Below are 21,176 nucleotides of genomic sequence, written 5' to 3' on the forward strand. Positions count from 1 at the left end.
AGTTTGGTAAGTGAGTGGGTTTATTGGGGTTATGCACAGGGCTGAGTGAAGGGTTCTAGGAGCACAGATGACTCAAAGGCAGCTAGATCATAAAAAGTCCCATCCTAACACTGGTGATGACTCATGTAAGATACACAATGCTATTTTTTCAAGAATAATAAGTAAACTATAAGACAGAAGTAGGTAAATATTCAATATCTTTTCACCAGTTACTAAAATGTTGAGGTAAATATGCAATGATAAACATTCTGTGGTGATGTACAGCATACTATTTCTAATCAGTATTGTTTCAAAATTCATGTACTTTCAACACTTTAAGATATACAATTGCTGACATACAAACCAAACAACTAGGCAAATGCATATACAGGTATGCATTTTCCTTTACTATTACCTCATGTGAACTTTATTCAGTGCTCTAAAAGTGTGTGGAGGCAAACACAATACAGAACATCTGTAACACCATAAACATTAAAGGTTCCTTTGATGACTAGGGAGACTTTCTAGTTTTTACCCACATAAAACAGAGTTTACATGAACTGGAGTCCTGGCTCAGGAGCAGAAAGGGGCTGACACTTGGGAAACAACCAGCAATTACTACAGCCATATTTTGCAGTAATAAACTGGGATTGTAAACGAGAGTGAACCAAACTTGGAAGACACAAGAAAGCATGTAAAAAAAGACAAACGTGCTCACCAGGAGAAGGACGGTTTTAGTAGCTCTGGATTCAGGGGAGAATCTGGGGGAGACAGTTGTCCTGAGCACGTGCTGCATTCTCTGCTTATGTCTATACAGGAGGAGGACGATGGAGCTGCTGGCCCACAGCATGATGCCCATGCACACCACGTCAGGGAATGACAGGAATGCTGCAATCAGTATTTGCACAGTTTTGTCAAGGCGAACAGAAGAACAGTATCCATAATCTTTTCGGCTGGTCATATTTTTGTTGGCTTGTTTTCCACTTACGTTCTTTAGAAGACCTATATTTCCAAGGAAGTACAAGACCCAGATGAGGCATATGAAGGAGTCACTCTCTTTTCGTGTTTTGGTTTTAAGCTGTGCCCACACCGAGTCCCTGGGGCTGATGGTCATGGCCTGGAAGGCACTCAGGAGACAGGTGCTGCTGATTGACATACCTCTGCCCACTCTGTGGAGATAAAAAATTAGTTTGCATCCCCAGTCTCCAAGAAAATCTTGTAGCCCAAAAGCTGCCATTGTCTGGGGCACTCCTCTACATAGAAGAGTTAAGAAGTTGGCTATATTCAAGTGCTTCAGAATCAAGTCTTTGCACTTCAAACTGTATCCTGTGAAGTATAACCTCATATTAATGTAGAGGAGAAAGGAATTTCCCAGAACTCCAATGACAGTCTGTGATAACAAGATGATTCTTACAACTACATCACTGGCTTCCATCCTGTTATCTTCTGCTGTCTGACCCTGTGGATCATACAGAGGAAAACGAGATGTGTGCTGTGTGTACAATGTCAGCTGAAACCCAGCCTTCTTAACATATGATCCTCTAGAGACATTTTCTTATGTTCTTCCTTTATTAAGAGCAGTACAAGAGCTGAATTGTACATTTAGAGAACTGGCAAGTGCCTAAAATGATGAGCCAGCAATGCACAAAGAATAATTCATCACTCTTCACCATCTATTGTGACTTTATGGGGTATGCAAGGACACTGTCTCCAAAATACTCCAGAAAATAAAATGAATTTAATTAGATTATAAGACTTTAATGAACTTTTTTTTTTTTTTTTTTTTTTTTGCTTAAAGCAATATTTTAAAAAGCCACCCAAATCTCCCATAACCACCTCTACTCTGAAAATACCAAATCAGGGTATATTTGGTATGATGAAGTCAAAAAATGTTGTACAGGTTAAATTAAAGTGAGGCACACCTGAATGGTAATTGACACTCACAATAACTGTTCACTTTCCTTAAAGGCTCCTTGCTGGGCTTAAAGTCAGAAGAAGGCTCACCATAACCACAAGTGCTGATGTGTTCAGTGGGAATACAAGTCCCGTGTCCATTAACTATATGCTATGGCAAGCTTAGGGAAAATTTCCATTAAACGATTCCATCCCAGTAGAGAATACTTCAGAGGAAGAAGTTGATCCTGCAAACTTTTCCTTCTCATCATATACCTTGGAACATCATAGACAAAGTTCTAGCAAACCTGAAAATCAAGACATGACTATGATCATGCATATTGAGTAGCACATTGATTATAAACAAAATACTTTGTCAAGTTGCAAACCTGGGTTCAATATCCTTTGCATTTAGATACAATGGTCCCTTATTTCCTAATTGGCAATAACAGTGGTAAGAGAAGCAGAGGTATGGTTCTAGGATCTCACTTTTGTTTGTTTCTTGAGGAAATTTCTTAGGAGCTTCTCTGCTTACTGTGTGGCTTTCCCACTCAGGAGCAATCTAAAGTTCCTTTTCTAACATTGTTACTTACCACTCTTCATGTGTGTTTACTGATGGACTCTGCCTCTCTGATTGCAGTTGGAAATTTGCAGTGTGTTCTTTGCTTTTCCAGTTTGATGAAGTCAGTGTCATGAACTCTATCACCAGCACATATTCTGGAGTGAGGCTGTGAGTGCCTGAAACATAGGTCTGTAACTATGAGATCTCCACTCTCCCGGGAACTACAATTATCATTTTACCTGCTATATGACTGGGTTGATGACTTTGGAGCCAGAACTTTTCTCAAAGCTTCTTCCCAGATGACAGTTACCAGAAACAATTACAAAGTTTTCTCTAGCTTGTCAAAGTAAGAATTCACGAGTTTGGAGGGATTATTACATATATTTTATAGATGGATTCACAAAGATGGGCAGGAAATACATGAAGAGTGACATATAATAACATGTGTGACATTTCATTTCATCTTTATCTGATTTTGCACCCCAAATCCAGTTACTTCCCATTTTAGTCTCAGAGTGTCACCATAACTTCCAAAAGTAGTGGTGAAGTATAGTGAGTAAACTGACACTATGCATATTTTCAGAGGCACATACAGGACTGGGAGAAGCCCTGGGATCAGCAAGGCTGCTGGAACTGAGATGCTTGACACCCACGATAATCCATGCGAATATGGAATGCATGTCTGCAGTACCAACATGCTTCTGGCATGGATGGTGCAGACAGGAGAACATCAAACTTTGATTATGATCTCCAGAATAAAAATCACGGAGAGCGAGTCTCAAACATGCTGGCCAGAATGGATCAACATCCCTATTTGGTTCCAGAGTTTCAACCTGTGCACTAGGGCAAACCTTTGTGCACGTGTGCGCATGCACGTGCAAGCACAAACACAAAAACACACACACACAATTTAAAAAATACAAGAAGACACACACAAGGAAACCACATGATTTTACTATCATTTTGAATCACTAAATCCTCCACAAAAACACAGGTGGTATTATGTGGTCTAGATTGAACAATTCAGTGCTAATTGCCGTTGAACTATATGAGAAGATATACTTTCTTTTTTTTAATAGTTTTTTTGTTTATTCTTATTTATTTGAAAGTGACAGACAGAGAAAGAGGCAGATAGAGAGAGAAAATGGGCGCCCCAGGGCCTCCAGCCACTGCAAACAAACTCCAGATGCGTGCGCCCCCTTGTGCATCTGGCTAACGTGGGTCCTGGGGAATCGAGCCTTGAACCGGGGTCCTTAGGCTTTACAGGCAAGTGCTTAACTGCTAAGCCATCTCTCCAGCCCGAGAAGATATACTTTCTAAAGATCTTTAAAAATTATTATCAGAAGTCAAAATCAAGAAAAATCAAGAAATATTTATACAAGGAACATGGGAAGTTGTGAAAGCATCTCACAGTGACAACAGCACCTTCAGATGGACTGAAGGAGACATGTGTCAGATTGACAGCTGCTGACATCTGTGCACGCTTGTCCAGAGGAGACCACACCTAACACAGCACTTCCTAATATTTCTTACCCTTCAACCACCTTCAAGGACTGTGTATATAATGAATAGTCTTGAAATATCTGTTATTTTCATGAATTAGACCATGAGTGGGATAGACAATTGAGACCAGACCCAGTACGGGGTGAAAACAATGAGGAGAGACGAGCACAGGGGACAAGATAGTGAAGATCTGGAATATTGAGGAACAGAGGGTAAGGGAAGTGCAATGGCAGACAAAATGCCAAGACATGCATAAATACCTGAATGTAAATAAGCTCCTTGTGTACTTTGCAATGCATGAGGGTTATTTAATAAGACATACTAACATATAGTATCTATTTGAGTTGTAAAAACAGGGCTGTGTTGTTTAAAGGAAAGATAAGGCTCACTGGATAAGGTAAGTGGTAAAAGTTTTAACGATCAGAAAAAAATGAAGGGCTGGAGAGATGGCTTAGTGGTAAAGCACTTGCCTGTGAAGCCTAAGGACTCTGGTTTGAGGCTAGATTCTTCAGGGCCAGATGTACAAGGGGGTTCACATGTCTGGAGTTCGTTTGCAGTGGCTGGCGGCCCTTGTGCGCCATTCTCTGTCTTCCTCTTTCTCTCTCTGTCTGTCGCGTTTAAATAAATAAATAAAACAGAAAAATAATGGAAGCTTCAGACCCCATGAAGAGGCCAGTCCTCTAAGGCAAGCACATAAAGGCTGACACAGGAGGAAGGTGATGAATGAAAGGGTAGCCTGTGTTATGTTGCTAAGACTTTGGTCAAATGACACTCAGTGGCATTTATTGAAAAGAGAATAATGGAACAACTTTTGGTGTCAGTGACAACAGAAATTTGCATGGGGAATCTGGTGAGGATATGACTAGTGAAAATGATAGCTGTAGCATTTGCTCAAATGAGCGTAGGTGGTTAGAAGAATGTGCTGAAATGTAGCCACAGGGAGTGGATACTGGAAATGGAGATAAATTTTCAGGTGTGACAAAAGCTGAGAAGTCAGCCTGAACCACTTCAGTGGAGTTCACAGACATCGAAAAGCTACAGGACAGAGGTGGGGACATGAGTATAGAATATAGACCTGCATTTATTAATGGACATGGACCTTGTTCCCCACGCTTTCTTCCACACCATATAAGATATTCAGGATCAGTGAAAATTTACTAGATGAATCATAATATAACTCTTTTTTTATTACTAATTCAAAACCCCCCACAGTATTTGAATTTAAAAGTTTTTAAGCTACTAGTAAAATATTATGTTTCTCAGGTATTTTTTTTGAGGTAGGGTTTCACTATAGCCCAGACTAACCTTGAATTCAATATGTAGTCTCAGGCTTGTCTTGAACTTACAATGAGGTCCTTTATATTGTCAAAACATTTTTTTGTTTTGTTTTGGGTGATTTCCTGTTCTGTGTTCCCATACAGCTGGCATTGTTTAATACAGAACACATGGAATTGTACATATCAAACAGAAACTCTACCAAAAATCAACTTATGCCTCATTGTGAAGAAATTAGCTAAGCTGAAAAAAAAAGTTATATATATAAAGAACTTGTCAGTTGCTACTGCTTAAAACTAAATGAACTATGTGTGTATTTTTGATGCCACACAAATAATTTTCATTGCGGTACTTTTATGTGAGAAAAACATACTAAATTTTAGAGAATGCTTATAATTATTTCCTGTAACAGAGGTGATAGAAAGTTACTTAGACCTCCAATAATGTAGCCAAACCCCTCCTACCTATTCACTGCTACTAGCAGACATCCCTGCATGTATCACCTAAGCATGTGTACTAATACTCTTGGAGACGCCTCCAATACACAAACCAGTCATGTGTTCCACAAGCGAGGAACTGTTATTGCTATTGTGTGGTGTCATAGAAATCTGTTAAGGCTAGCAAGTTAGTAAAGACTACTCAAAACATATGTTCACTGAAAATCCAGGCAGCAGATAGTTTATGCTTTATGATTGCATATCTGTAGTTTGTAGGGGATGGAAGTCATATAGGCAATTAGAGGTCACATAGTGATGTTTCCTAAGAATGGAAATGTAAGACATTATGAATATCTGAAAATATTCTGTTGCTTTGAAATGGATGCTTTACCAAATAAGTATTCTGTTGGTTAACTTTCATAGAGCAGTGCATCAAATATTATAATCACATTAGAAATTTAAAATACCTTGAAGTAGAGCAATACCACTGGCAAGGAAATTTGCCTAATTTTATCATGTGATTGGTTTTATTTCCCATGCTATAATCCTACATTGTACCTTAAATGATACTAAAAATGCAGTGCTAATTAAAGAGAGTAAAGTACAGAATAACAAAATTATACAGCAGAAATTAACACAAAATATTAAAACAGAACAAGTCATGAAGTGAACTTAATTTGCTGGGTAAATTCTTGTTAAATGCTAGTAATTACGTCTTTTTTTATTAAAAAAAAAGGCTCGTGCATTATAGATGTGATCTGATGTACGCATGGGGTGTGTGCATGTGGATGTGCTCATGCCATGCTCTGTGTGCTTGTCTGCAGTGCCCTGTGGGATTGCTTGGAGTTGCCAGAAGAGGAAATCGGGTGTTCCCCACCACCTCTCACTTGCCTATTTGTTTCTTTTTCCACCCATGACAGAGTCTCTTATTGATTCCAGAGTTTGCCTTTAGTGAGAGTCAGCAATTTTCAGCACTCTGCTCCTTACAGGATTGGAGAAGGTGATGTGTGTGGTCATGATCCTCTGCTTACATGAGTTCTGGAAATTCAAGAAAATCACCTTTCAAACCTGGGTCTTTGTGTAGGAATCCAATTTAATTACTGAACCCTCTGTCCAGCTCCAAAGAGTAGTTTTTCAAATCCCATAATTATTTGACTACCTTTATCTCAATATTTACTCAAAAGAAATAAGTATGTTACAAATACTGAATTAGGTAAGTAAAAATATTCCATATATTTTAATCAGTTCTTCATTACAGTGGTCAGGTTAATATATAATAATGTATATTTTATGTGAAAATAGACTATCATTCTAATCAAAATTGTGTAAAATTATACTTAAATACAAAATTTAATATCATCTATGGAGATTAAACTTTGAGATATGCAAATATTGATATATAAATATGTTAAGAAACTATACATTGATGTATATATCCACTCTGCTTAGCCATAGAGCAGTGAAGGTTCTTTCTGGAATCTACTGGTTTCCTGTCCTAGGGGAATCCAGCTTTGTTCTCAGCACCAGATATGAGCTCTCTCCACTGAGCAGGTCTCATATTCATTCTATGAGAAGTTGTTAGCCCACATAGGCTGTGGGTTAGTACTGCACAAGTGTGTACTTCTTGTTGGTCTGGAAGGATCTCCTTTTTATTCAATCTGTTGGCAATTATATTTTCCAGCAGTTCTCATAGCACTTTCTAGCACTATGAGGGATACCCAGAAGGGAAATGGATTCCTTTTACTTCCAACATGTTCACTTGATGTCCTGTGGCCACAGGCTGTGGTGTCTTCAGCAATAGTGTTTTACCTTTTAGGTCTTAGAGATCACCAAGTGTCTCTAAGACCAATGGTTCACCATGGGGGGAAACCCAATTCTGGCCCATGGTTTTAGGATTATGATTTCTCCACCTCCTATGGGGCTCTTCTGTTTGGGTCCCTCCTCCCCCTTATTGAGGGTAATGGCTCATCGAATGGTACCCAGGAGGAAGGTTTCTATGGAATTAATTCATGTCGTCATAGTTTTGTGTATTTCCTCCTCTGTCCTCTCTTCCTCTACCCTCACAAACCTTGACAACCTTTCTTTTCTTCCTCCCTCCCTTCCTCCCTTCCTTTCTTTTTCTTTCTTTCTTGCTTGTTTTGTTCTTTCTTCCATTTCCTTCCTTCCTTCTGTCCTTCCTTCCTTCATTCCTCCCTCCCTCTTTCTCTTTCTTTCTCTCTCTGTCTTACTTTCCCTCCCTCCTTTCCATCCATCTTCCTTCCTTCCTTCCTCTCTCTCTCTCAGTCTTTCTTTCATTCCCTTAACTTGCTGTCAAGTATTCCTTTCTTCTTTCCCCCATTTATTTTCCCCTTTTCCTAGGTTCATTCTAGAACCATGTCTGTACAGTTGGTGCTTATTATGTCATACATTTAACAGATGCTCATCCAGCTTAGGAATGCTTTGCATTTTTGGCATCTTGACTATGACCTGTCATTGAGAGGTCTCTCTCTCTCTCTGTCTCTGTCTCTGTCTCTCTCCCCCACCCTCTCTGTGTGTGTTTAAACTTCTATCAAGTATAGCAAAAATCATGATAATTCCCACCCACCTCTATTTCCCCTGTTGAAATCCACCCTCTATTGAATTTCTTCTTTCCAATTAGTCTCTCTTTTATTTAGATGCTACCATTTTTTCCCTTCTATTATGCAGGGTGAGGCACTGTGAGGTCATGAATATAGAGGTCATTTTGTGTGTGGATGACAGCATTGTAAGCACTCTTACCCTTCCTTTGGCTCTTACATTCTTTTTGTCATCTCTTCTGCAATGGACCCTGAGCCTTGGAGGTGTGATAGAGATGTTTCACTTAGTGCTGAGCACTCCACTGCCAATTCCTCTCAGTAGTATGGTGACTTTTGAATCACCTCAATGGTTACTGGTATCTGAAAAGAGAAGCTTCTCTAACTAAAAATTAGAGTAGTTTTATGATATTGAAACAAATCTAAACATATACATACAAAGTACTTATAGGGCAGTCTGGTGGGTGTACTATATGCATTTAGCCAGACAACAGCAGTCATTACTCCCCTAGAGCTCATGACCTTCCTAGCCATATATTTTCAACTAGGTTTTCAGTACCAGCCATGTATTTACTCATGCAGTGAACCTCCAATCTGGTCAGTGAGCAATTAGTGTCCCCAAAAAAGGCAGGCCATTGTTGTAACACTTGGCACAATTGGCCTGGCTGGCCAACCATAACGCTTGCAGGGTCTACTGCTGTTCAACAGATTGGTTATTTATCTCTCCCAAAAGGCTAAATGTTTTACAGCTCTTCCCAGCATTCTGACAGCTAGTCAACAGGAGGTTTACAGCTCAGCTCCAGCTTGATTTCTCAGTGACCTTGCAGCCCAAGAATGTAGAGTCTTCAGCAATAGGATCTTACCATCTATTCCTGGTAGAAAACTGAGAACTTTGGCAATTATCTGTAATGTTTGGGGGGTATCGGGAATCTACCTGCCCAATAACTCCTTGGAAGGCATTACATCCCTGTCAATGAAACTTTTTGAATAACAGTCTGTGGGGCTTTTAGGTACACCACTATCTGTGTACACAGGATACTTCTGACTCTATTTTTTCTTTATTCTCTGTTTTAACACATACATTATTGGCTAGCAAAGAAGTGCGCTTGTCTATGGCTTATTCATAAAATCTTTAATTTTGATGAACCTTCTTCTTACCCTTCCTTTGGTTGTATATGTTTTGATTTCTAAATTCCTTTGTTGGGATGTAACCTTTTTTATCTAAAAGTGAGAACTTTTCTCCTATGATTGTATTAAAACAATGTGTCTAGTGATTTGGATTTGTTTTGGGGAAGATAATAGAAACAGAAACAGTTTATTAAAGATAGCAGCATTCCTGAGAGTTAAAGTGGGCCAGTGAGCTGGAAAAGACACACACTCAAATAAAGTGCCTGGTGGCCAGCCTCATGGCCCTTTGCATAACACCCAACTCTACTGCATTTGTCCTCCCACACATGCTCTGTTGTGACATGAAGCCAGCATTGGGAAGGCTTCCAGTCTTCTGGTTACCATCACCTCTTTTTCTGTATATTGATCTTCATGTCACCCTCTCTGCAGACTTGTACTCCTGATACAACTACATATTGCTTCCAAACCTCATAAGGGTATTTTATTCACAACTTCCATAATTGTAAACAATATCCCATGGTAATTACCTCCATCCCCCCACATTCCCCTTTGAAACTCCACTCTCCATCATATCCCCTCCCCCTTTCAATCAGTCTTTCCTTTATTTTGATGTCATCATCTTTTCTTCCTGTTATTATGGTCTTGTGTAGGTAGTGTCAGGCACTGAGATCATGGATATCCATTCCATTTTGTGTTTGGAGGAGCACATTGTAAGGAGTCTTACTCTGCCCTTGGCCTTTACATTCTTTCCACCATCTCTTCTGCAATGGGCCCTAAGTCATGGGAGGTGTGATTGAGATATGTCAGTGCTGATTACTCCTCTGTCACTTCTTCCCAGTACAATGGCACCTTCTGAGTCATCCCAACGTCACTGCCAGCTGATTTGGATTTTATCAAAGTTCTTTCTTCTTTAATTCATATGAATTTAAGGATTGGTCCCTTGAATGTATTCTAGATAACTAAGAAATATTGTTCATGGTCCTTGATTCTTGTTCTTTATATATTTCTGCATAGATTGTTGTCTTACCTGTGTCCTCCATCTCTGAAATTTACTCCTTCCTTGTATTGCCTCTTGGTGGTGATATCTGTATCTTATGTGTTTTATTTATGACAGAGAGAGAGAGAATAGCCACTGCAAATGAACTCCAGATGAATGTGCCACCTTATGCATCTGGTTTTATATAGGTACTGGCGAATTAAACCTGGGTTCTTAGGCTTCACAGACAAGTGCCTCAATCATTAAGTCATTTCTCTAGCCCTGATATGTATCTATTTGACTGAATTTTTAAATTCCAGAATTCCTTTTGGTTTTTGTCTGTGTTTCACCTTCCTTACTGAATGTTTTTGAATACTATTCACCAGTTTCTGACAGTTTATTTATTTTGGAGATGTTTTCTCAATTTCTTGAATAGATTTCTTCAGTTAATTCAGGTACTTACATAATTCTTCTATATAGACATTGATCATCTGTAAAAGTAGGATTCTGAATTCCTTTTGAGAAGATTTTCCATATGTTAGGGGTTCCCCCATGTTGGTGGTTCAGGGAGTTTGGAGGCTGGAAAGTGCTTGTGGTGGGTTGTTACCTCCTATTCTGTGGGTTTCTTTGTTGAGCTCTATGCTTCTGTTAGAGTGGATGTGACCTTCAGATTTATGTTCTTTCTCCCAAATCCTTGCATATTATCAATACTACAGGTTTTGCCTAGTAGTAGAGGACACATTTGTATTTTACTTATGACTTCATTGTGTTTCATAGATAGCACTTTTGGGATAGTTGCTACATAATGAATAATCCACAAAATGTTTTAGAGCAAATGATATCATTTTCTTTTTCTTTTCATTGTCTTTGATTGAGGCTGGATCTTATCTAACTGAGATAACCTGGAACTCAGTGTAAAATGGAAGGTATATGTGTTAGAGGCATGAGAGGTATGTAGAGACTATATGAAATGAATGAATATAGGGGAAGTTTCTGTAGGCATACAAAAGTGAGGGTTGGAAATGGAAGTATACTTTGATAAGTGTCAGAGCCATTTGGCAGCAAGACTTTAGCAAGACCTTAGGAAGACTTTAGTACCTACATATAAGCAAGATTATGTATATTCAGTGTCGGAAGCCATTTGGCTGGCCTTGTATCCATAGCTCTGGGCTGTTTGGCAGCAAGACTTCAACACCTATATGTAAGCAAGATTATGTATATTCAGTGTTACTGATAAGAGCTGGCCATTCCTTAAGATTTATGCTTGTATTGCTGGGATTAAAGGATTTGTTGGTTTCCCAACCTTGGGATAGTCTTTTGTACTGAGAAGTGATTGAAATGCAAAAACTCTGTAACAGGAAGGAGTTTTTGATAGAAACTTGTGTGAAACTCATGGAATTTTTGTCCATGGGAAAACTGCTTATAAGAAGATATCTTGCCAGGAATACAGCAACAGGGCTCCAGTGAAGCGTGTGTTCTGATGCCTGGACTCTCTTACTCTGGGTGATCTTTGGCAGGATCTCTATGTGCAGGCCTGGGCAGGAACACTGGTGGGTGTAACTAGAGGCTACTGGGGCTAGTCATCCCTACTGTGGCTGTGCAAGCAGAGGTGGGAAGAGACCAGGCTGTAGTGGGTGGAGTCCTTACTCAGTTGAGGTATCAGCTGACGGTCTATGTGTGTGTGTGATTAGAGCATAGAGACATCCTTCACCTTGCATTTGAATTGTCTATTCTACTCTGCTTACAGCATGAACGAACACCAGTCATCTAGCCATGTGCAATAGAAAGTATTACCAGTTCCAAGATGGCCTAATTGTCACTTAATTAGATAGAGGGGAAGTAAAACTAGCACCAGCTGGGCATAGTACCTACAACAGATGGGCTCAGGCCAAAAACGTACACTTCTGGCATTGATTGAGGCACAGGGGAGCCCTCACCTTAAAACCTAGGGGCCTATTCCACTTTGCACAGGCTGGTTCCTTTTAGATTTCAGCCTGGCTTACTGGTGAATATGAGTATTTCATTATGCCATAGTCTCTGCTCTGGGAAAACATCAGCCTGTAATCTACACACGGTACTGACTAGGTACAGGAGGAGTGCTCACTTTGAACCTGAGAGGCGTAATCCACTTGGCTCAGGGCAGGCTCTCAGGGGTAAGCTCTCTGAGAGGCAAGACTTTATGTCAAGTAAATTCATATCACTCTTTCTGTAGTGCATCAATTTTGACCTCTGTTGTTTATTTTTCTCATTAATTAATTTCAGTTTTTAATTTTTTGTTTATTTTTATTTATTTATTTGAGAGGGACAGACAGACAGAGAAAGAGGCAGAAGGTATAAAATAATATGAACTGGGAGATCTTCATACAGATTTTATTCCAGATAGTTCAAGCTTCATTATCTGCTCTTATAGGTATAGAAGAGCTGTGCAATGTGTTGAGATTAGCAACTGAGAGTAGATACCATGTAAAGCAGCAGTGACGTTTATAAGTGTAGCAAAAGCAGCATGGAATCAGTCTGAAGAACATGAATAGTGGTCCTATAGTGGTGGACATCTGAAAGGTTACAGGAGGTAGTTGAGGCCCACAGTATAGACACAGGGGTCAATCATTACTAGGCATGTTGCATGTTGCTTGTGTTTGCTTCTACAAGTGGCCACATTAACAAGTACTATCCTCCTGCCATGGGGGTAATACAAGGTATATTCTACATTGCTAAGAAGAAAGCATGGCCCAGAATGAATGAAATTTATCACTAAGATTAAGCACTTGTGTAATGTCCTAAGGTTTGAGATGTAGCCTCATTCAGGTGATATCACGGAGTGAGGAGACAGATTCTCCAGGTCACAAATTCCCCATTATACTACTTACCATTTTTTATTGTGATAAAATATGACATAAATACAATGTAAGGAAAGAAGAGTTTGTTATGGCTTACAGTTTGAAAATACAGGGCATTCGAGTGGGGAAAGCATAGAAGCCGGAACTTGGAGGCTGCTGGTCACACAGCGTTACAGTCAAGAGACAGTGATGAAAGCTGGTGCTCACTTGTCTTTCTCCTGTTTTCAATCTGAGCCCACAGACAATGGAGCAGTGCGACTTATTTTAGAATGGGTTTTCTGCCGCCAGTAAATCCAGTGAGTATTTCCTGTCAGACATAAGTTTATTTTTTAGGGTAATCTATATCCTAACAAGTTGAAAATATTAATCATAACCATCTTCCCAGAATCCTTTCTGATTAATATTTGTGATACCTCAATTACCTCACTAGTGTGGCACAATGGAGTTGTAAACATGAATATCAGGAACAGACAGAAGAACCAAGCAGGATGGGTGAAAATTTTGCAGGGAGCATGAAGCAACATTTTCCCAGTGTGAGCCCATAACAGATGAAGCACCAAAGCATGCCATGAACGAACCTCAAATAACTACAAAATTCATAGGTTATGCAAAAAAAATTCCTATTTAATACTCACACACAAACTATATAATTTGAATGCATGGCTATTAAAACATTTAAAGTATGAAATATTGTTATTGGAAGGAAGTCTCACGCACTGTAGCATAAGCCCTGGAATTCCAGGGTGGGGATGAGGAGACTGCCGGGTGCCCGGGACTTGTATTACAGCTACTCTACCTGAACTCGTGAGGCATGCTGCGGGTTTTGTGAAAAACCCTGTCCAAAAAGTGAAGAATGATTCCATGTGTCTGCACAACCTTCAAAAGCACATGTTCCCATACAAATGTGAAGATACATTTAATGCACAGACCCACTCATGTTAGGCAAGAAATACACTTAATCATCATAAAGTTATCTTTGAAAAAACTTTTTCTTTTTTTTGCAAGGTAGGATCTTAGTCTAGTCCAGTCTGACTTGGATTCACTACGTAGTCTCAAGATGGCCTCAAACTCATAGAAATTCTACTATCTCTGCCTCCTAAGTGATGGGATTAAAGGAGTGAACCACTGCACCCGGTGAAAATAATTCTTGAACAAAGAAAAATCATATAAGCCAGGGCATGAAAACTGGTATTACATAAAATGAAGTATTTTCTTCTTTGTGAATGATTCATAAAAATATAAAATAGAGATTGAAAACGTAAATGTGATGGAAGTAATGTAAAGTAGTTACATGCCACGCAATGATTTTTCCTTTTGTGAATATATAGGGCAGAGACAGCACTCAGTCCAGTTTGGGGAGCCAATGAGTTTTTTAGGTTTACTTACACAGCAAAGTGAGGGGTTGATTATAAGACCATAGATAACTCAAATGCAGTTGCATCACCAAAAACCCATATTGCCATGAGTGATGGCTCATATAAGCTACATTATAATATTTTTTTCAAGAAAAATAAGTAAATTATAAACAGAGCTACATAAAATAAAATACTCAATGTATTTCCAGCAGTTATTAAGATGGTACAAGTATGCAATAATTTGTATTTTGTGGTAATATAGAATGGCATTCCTCTAATCAGTCTTGTTTCAGAATGAAAAATAATTGCCTGTCAGCATAAAAATAATGTTACCCATGTACTTTCAATACTTTGAGATATAGACATGCTGAGATACAAACATAATGATTAGATAAATTTGCATACTCATATGTGCATGTCTTTAGCATGTATTCTATGATCTTTATTTAGTGCTCTGGGAGTGGGGGTGGTGAATACAGTGCAGAATATTCATAACACCATCAACTGAAAAGTCCCTCCAATGACTAGTAGGGCCTTTTCTTTTTCTCTCCCTCCCTCCCTCCCTTCCTCCCTCCTTCCCTCCTTCCCTCCCTCTCTCTCTCTCTCTCTCTTTCTTTCTTTCTTTCTTTCTTCCTTTCTTTTTCTTCTTCCTCACATACAAATGAGTTGATAATACTTTGAGTCATGGCTCAGAAGAAGAAAGGGCTTGACAGTTGGGAAACATCCAGCAACCACTACTGCCATGTTCTTCAGTAATCAGCTGGACTATAAACAAGAGCAACACAAACTTGAAAGACACAGAAGTGTGTAAAAGAAGACAAATGTGCACACCAGGATAAGGCCAGTTTTGGTAGCTTTGGACTCAGTGGAGGATCTGGGGCAGACAGTTGTCCTGACCATGTTCTGCATTTTCTGCTTATGTTTGTACGAGAGTAGAGAATGGAGCTGCTGGCCCATGGCATGACCCCCATGCACACCATGTCAGGGAATGACATGAATGCTGCAATCAGTTCCTGTGCAGTTTTGGCAGGTTTGCTGAATAGATGAACAATTATCTGTACTTTTTCAGGCCTGTCATATTTTTGTTGACTTGAGTTCCAATGATGTTCTTTTGAAGGCCCATATTTTCAAGGAGTTATAGTATCTGCCTGAGGTATATAAACAAGTCAATGATCTTCATATTTTGGCTTTACATTCTGCCCGTATGGAGTCCCTGGGTCTAGTGCTGATGGCCTGGAAGATGCTCAGGGGCCAGGTGCTTCAGAGTGACATACCTCTGCCCACTCTGTGGAGAGACCAAAGTAGTTTGCATCCTCAATCTCTAAGGACATCTTGCAACCCAATGCTGCCAATGTCTGGGGCACTCCTCTACACAGAAGAGTTAGGAAGTTGGCTATATTCAACTGCTGCAGAAACAAGTCTGTGAACTTCAAACTGCATTCTGTGAAGTAAAGTATTAGATGATGGTAGAGGAGAAAGGAATAATTCATAACTCCAGCCATATTCACCCCTGCAAGTACATCACTGGTTTCCATCCTGTTCATTCCTGCGTGGGAGCTTAGAGATCCTTCATGGCAAAAGGAGGCATGAACTATCTGCACAGTATCAGGTGAAACTCCTCTTTCTTTTATTACCTTTGTCCCTCTGGAAATATGTACTCGCTAATTTATTGCTAACAGCAATACAAAAGTGGTATTGTAAGTTTAGAGAGCACATGCAATTTGCTGCCTTCAGTATGTTACATGGGGTGCTAGTCACCATCTATTGTGACTTTATTTATGAAGATGAGGGCTGTGTTAGACACAGAGAAGCTGAGTATTTGAAAATTTATTTTTAAATTATGTAAAATAGAGACTCAAAATCTGTCTGGTGGAAACAGAAAATACAATGATTCAGCACTTTGCAGAAAACTAGCTTATATGGATTGCTTAAATATACCTCTTCTGTGTAGTTTGTTGTCTAAACTCTCATAAGATCTTAAACTCATAAAGTTATAGGATTCTTTCATTGACAATTCCCATTTTGTAAATGGTGATTGCCCAGTCCAATTTCAATTTCACATGTTCATAATAATCACTTAAATGCAAATGGAAGAAAATGTAACCCTGAGGACACCTGCATTATGCTGTATGGCCACAGATGCACTTGTGTTTCAGCATCAGCATAAGTATCTATTGATGTATTTAGATTCATGTCAGCAGAAGGAGGACACTATGTGTCATATGAAAAAGGTCATTTGCTAATCTTAGGAAAACAAGTACTTATTCTCTGAAAGAGTTCAAGGAAGAATCAAATGTACTATTGTTTGGTGATTATCCAGGTGAGGAGTTTAAATAATATCAAAATTAAATGAATTTATTAACAATGATGGTTGTCACTTATACTATGAATGGGAAAAATGAACAAAGTGACATATGTGTGACTTGATGTCTTGTGCTTTTAAAGAATTGAAATAGAATCTGATAAGTTGCAGCTTGTGCCTGTAACTACAGTATCTGGGAGGCTGAGACAAGAGTTTTATCCTGTGCTTGAGGCCATATTGAACTACATTGTGAGTTCCAGACTTGTTTTTCCTACAGAAAGAGACACTGATTTCCCAAATAGTCAAGAAATAGATTATCTTTAGGAGTATCCTTAAATTTTAAGAATTTACCAAATTTCTGGTTTAAAGGAAAGATTTTCAAAAGCTACCCATTCTCCTATCACCAGCTATCCTCTCAAAATGCCAAAAATATAGGTTCATTTCATATGATGAAGAGAAAAGTTTTATGCAGGCTAAAATAAGGTGATACACATCTGACTGGTAATATTAGAAACCCACAACTGTTTCCTTTTTTTTAAAGGTTCCTTAGCTGGCTTAACATCAGAAGTAGACCCGCCATGATCACTGATGCTCATGTTTTCTGTGGGAATAAAAGTCTTGTCTCCATTAACTGTATCCTGTGACCGAGTTTGAGACAATTTTCATTAAATGATTCCAATCCCAATGTACTTCTACACAGAACAGGCTGAGTCCAGATGTAATTTTTTTTTTCTGTTCCTGCTTACCAAACACACTGGAATATCATAGGCAATGCTCTAGGAAACCTGAAAAAGGAAACATGGATTTGTTGATGGAATTGAGCAGCAGCTTGAAGATAGACAAAACACCTTATTACCTTGCAAATCAGGGTTTATTAACTTCTGGATTTAGTTACAATAGTCACTGTTTCTGAGGAGCTTCTCTGCTTATTGTATGGCTTTTCCACTCAATCAGGAGAAATATAAATTCTCTTTTCTGAAATTGTTATGTACCACTCTTTGCATGTGTTTTCTCTGATGGACTCTGCATCACTGACTGCAGCAGGAAATATGCAGCATGCACTTGTATAAACCTGCAAAGATGTTGGAAAAGCCTTCCACCTCTACTCAGGTACTCAGAAGTAATTAATCTCTACCTGTACCACCAAGGCCTGTGATAGAACTTATAAATCAAGACTTGATTATTGGTCCTAACTGAAAACCAGTTGCACATGAAAGCAATAATTATGTAACATTTCATATTGTTACAGTCAAAATCTATTTTATAAACATGGAAAATGTTAATAAAAATAAAAAAAATCTATCAATAATGGCATGCAAACACTAATCAATCAAATGTACACTCTGAAATGTCAAAGAGACTACATTTTGCATGGCTTCATTTATAGGATGTACAAATGGCATAAAAGTTAGTAAGCACGTTATTAATAGACAGAAACTCATTACATAAAATTTTTTTTTAGAGAGTGAGGCAGAGAGAGCACGAAAGAGACACACACAGAAAGAGAGAGAGAGTTGGCACACCAGAGCCTCAGCCATTGAAATCAAACTTCAGAGGCTTGTGCCACCTAGTGGGCATGTGCAAGCTTGTGGTTGCCTCACATTTGTGCAATTGGCTTACATGGGATATGAAGAGTTAACCATGTGTCCTTAGATTTCTCAGTCAAGTGCCTTAACTGCTACGCCATTTCTCTAGCCCAAATTTTTAAAATTTATACAGTACTGTCATACTATGAACCATATTGTAATAAAAATCTCTGTATAAAAAGTAAATGAGTCCCCAGTCTCAGTTCCTTGCATGGACAGTGTGGGGTGGGGATGACAATCTGGACTGAGTAGGGCAGAACCCTGTCTCTGTGCTCCTTCCACACCCTCAGTGTGGGTTCCCTGCACAGACAACGTGTGGGCAGGTCCAGCAGTCAGGAGCCAGTAGACCAGACCCCTGTTCCCCGGGCTCATCCCACTTCCCCAGTCTGGGTTGCTGCAAGAACAGTGTGCCTGTGGGTGCAGGGGTCTGGAGTGAGTCGGCCAGATCCCTGTTTCAGGGCTCCTCCCACCTCCCTAGTCTGGATTGCCTGCACAGTGTGCGGGCACACAACCATCTGGAGTGAGTAGGTCAGAACCCTGTTTTCTGGATACTCCCACTTCCCTGATCTGGGTTCCCTTCTCTGGAGTGTGTGCTAGAGGGTACAAGTATGAAGTAGGCCAGCTCCCTGTTCCCTTGTTCCACCCAGTCCCTTGGTACTGGTAGGTCCCACTGTGCCTTGCTTGGGGAGGCCTGGTCCCTGTGTAAACTGTGGAATCAGGCTTTTTGCTCTGGTATCCTGATTGGCCACTGGGTACCAACACCCTTGTTGCCCAACTCAGAGGCTGCATGGGCCAAATGACAAAAACTTGCTTCCTCTCAACAAAATAAAGAGTCTTCCTAAAATTTGTAGACAACACTGCAAAAAAGACAACGAGCCTGGCGTGGTGGCCCACGCCTTTAATCCCAGCACTCGGGAGGCAGAGGTAGGGGGATTGCCCTGAGTTCGAGGCCACCCTGAGACTCCATAGTGAATTCCAGGTCAGCCTGGGCTAGAGTGAAACCTTACCTCAAAAAACCAAAAAAAAAAAAAAGGAAAGTCAGAAAAATGAGAGATCTCCACCAAGTATGCCTAGTCCTACAATGGAAGCCTCCAAGGAAATCACAAAGAAATCAACAGAAATTCACCCCCAACATGAAAACAAAACAGCTAGTGAGACCCTAATTTAAAAAATCACTAAACTGGAAGCAAACTGTCAAAGAACCAACAATTGTATCAATGAACAGAATCATCAACTAGAGTGTTCAGCTTTTGACAGTAGGCATAACTTAATTAAAGAAAATGTTAGAACACTCCAAAGAGACATGAGTAAATGGAAGGTAAGTCAAGATATGGAAGATCTCAACAACTGGTTGATTAAGCTTAATGAGACTTGATCAAATGCAAGAGTGAACTGCAGGAAGCATCAAGAAAACCAGAACTCGAATTGAAATTGTACCTCAAAAAAGAGATGGACAGGACAAAAAGTAAAAGAGCAGAAAAAAAAAAAACCCAGGAATTGTAAGAACCTCTCTAGAACCCCTCATCAACAGAGCTACTCATATGGAATCAAAAACTTACCTGGAAGATAAGACAAAACAAATTGAAGAGGAGGCCAAAAAACTTTGCTAAGCTCAAAAAAAAAAAAAAAAAAAAAAAGTGAACAGAATATGAAGGAACCATGGGAGCCCTAAAATGACCAAACACCCAGATCATGGGTATACCCAGAGGAGAGGAAGTCCAGGCCAGAGGCATACGAAATATGAATAACTAAGATGTGGTATATCTACAAAATGGAATTTTACACAGCAGTAAGAAAAAATGACACAAATAAATTTGAGGAAAAATGGGTGAACCTGGAACAGATCATCCTCAGTGAACTCACCCAATCACAGAAAAAATATCGCCACATAGTCTCACTCATCTACAGGACCTAACCTGAATCTACCCAAGATACCTGACATACCCAGCAAGCATCTCATGGACTAGACACTAGGATGGATGGGGAGGGAGGGGAGGGTATAACAGGGGTGGGAAACACTAATTGACACCCAAATGGCAATGGTACCATAAAATTCTACTTTCTAAAAGGCAGACCAAATGGTTGAACCATCACCAGGCCCTTATAGGAAACACCTGAACCACAAGACACTGGAGAGGGTAGGATCAATCTAACCTAAACCTTCTACATCTTCCTTCCCTCCCTCTCCCTCTCCCTCCCCCCACCTCTCCTCCCTAACTCTTGTATATTAGTTATATTCTTCCTCATTTTCTTAATGGGCACTGACCTGTGACTCCCAGTACCAGCATGGAGCTATCATCCACAATGAGCTTTTGATCAGAGAATCCTACAAGGTTTCCTAAAAGAATGACAGATTTCTGTCAGAGAACCTGATGACTCACCAAAGGTTAGTGGTAAGACCCTATTGCTGAAGACACCATATGCAGCTGACACGTAAAATGGAACAGCATGGCTGGAAGCCAGGAGAGAGTCAGTCCCCAGACAGCGTGTCTAGTGCCAGAAGGTGCTACATGGCCGGCTGGGGGAAATAACCAATATCTCTCCAAGTGACTCATGGTATAACCTACTTAGCAAGAAATAACCATTTGTGATGTCCACACAAGTGCAATAGTGGCACACAGCCATGGTGGGGAACCATCTGCTCTTGATTTGGCTAACTGATCCCCTCAGTGGTACGGGACCCATAGCTGTTGCTGGGAAACAAGTCAGAATCATATCCAAACATAAACCCTCTCTCCAATATCAAGCTACCATCAATCATGGGTTACAAGAGGGCCTACACCTATTAAAC

General features: G+C 39.7%; 1 protein-coding gene across 1 annotated transcript; it reads right to left on the bottom strand.

Annotated features, from left to right (window-relative positions):
* Positions 1–490: 490 nt before the first annotated feature.
* LOC101600708 (vomeronasal type-1 receptor 4-like) lies at positions 491–1,414 on the bottom strand. The gene has a single exon (XM_004671534.3). It carries the CDS (start codon positions 1,412–1,414, stop codon positions 491–493), a length of 924 nt encoding a protein of 307 aa, XP_004671591.3.
* Positions 1,415–21,176: the final 19,762 nt, after the last annotated feature.

This window comes from Jaculus jaculus, chromosome 14, assembly GCF_020740685.1.
Source record: "Jaculus jaculus isolate mJacJac1 chromosome 14, mJacJac1.mat.Y.cur, whole genome shotgun sequence".
Taxonomy (NCBI): domain Eukaryota; kingdom Metazoa; phylum Chordata; class Mammalia; order Rodentia; family Dipodidae; genus Jaculus; species Jaculus jaculus.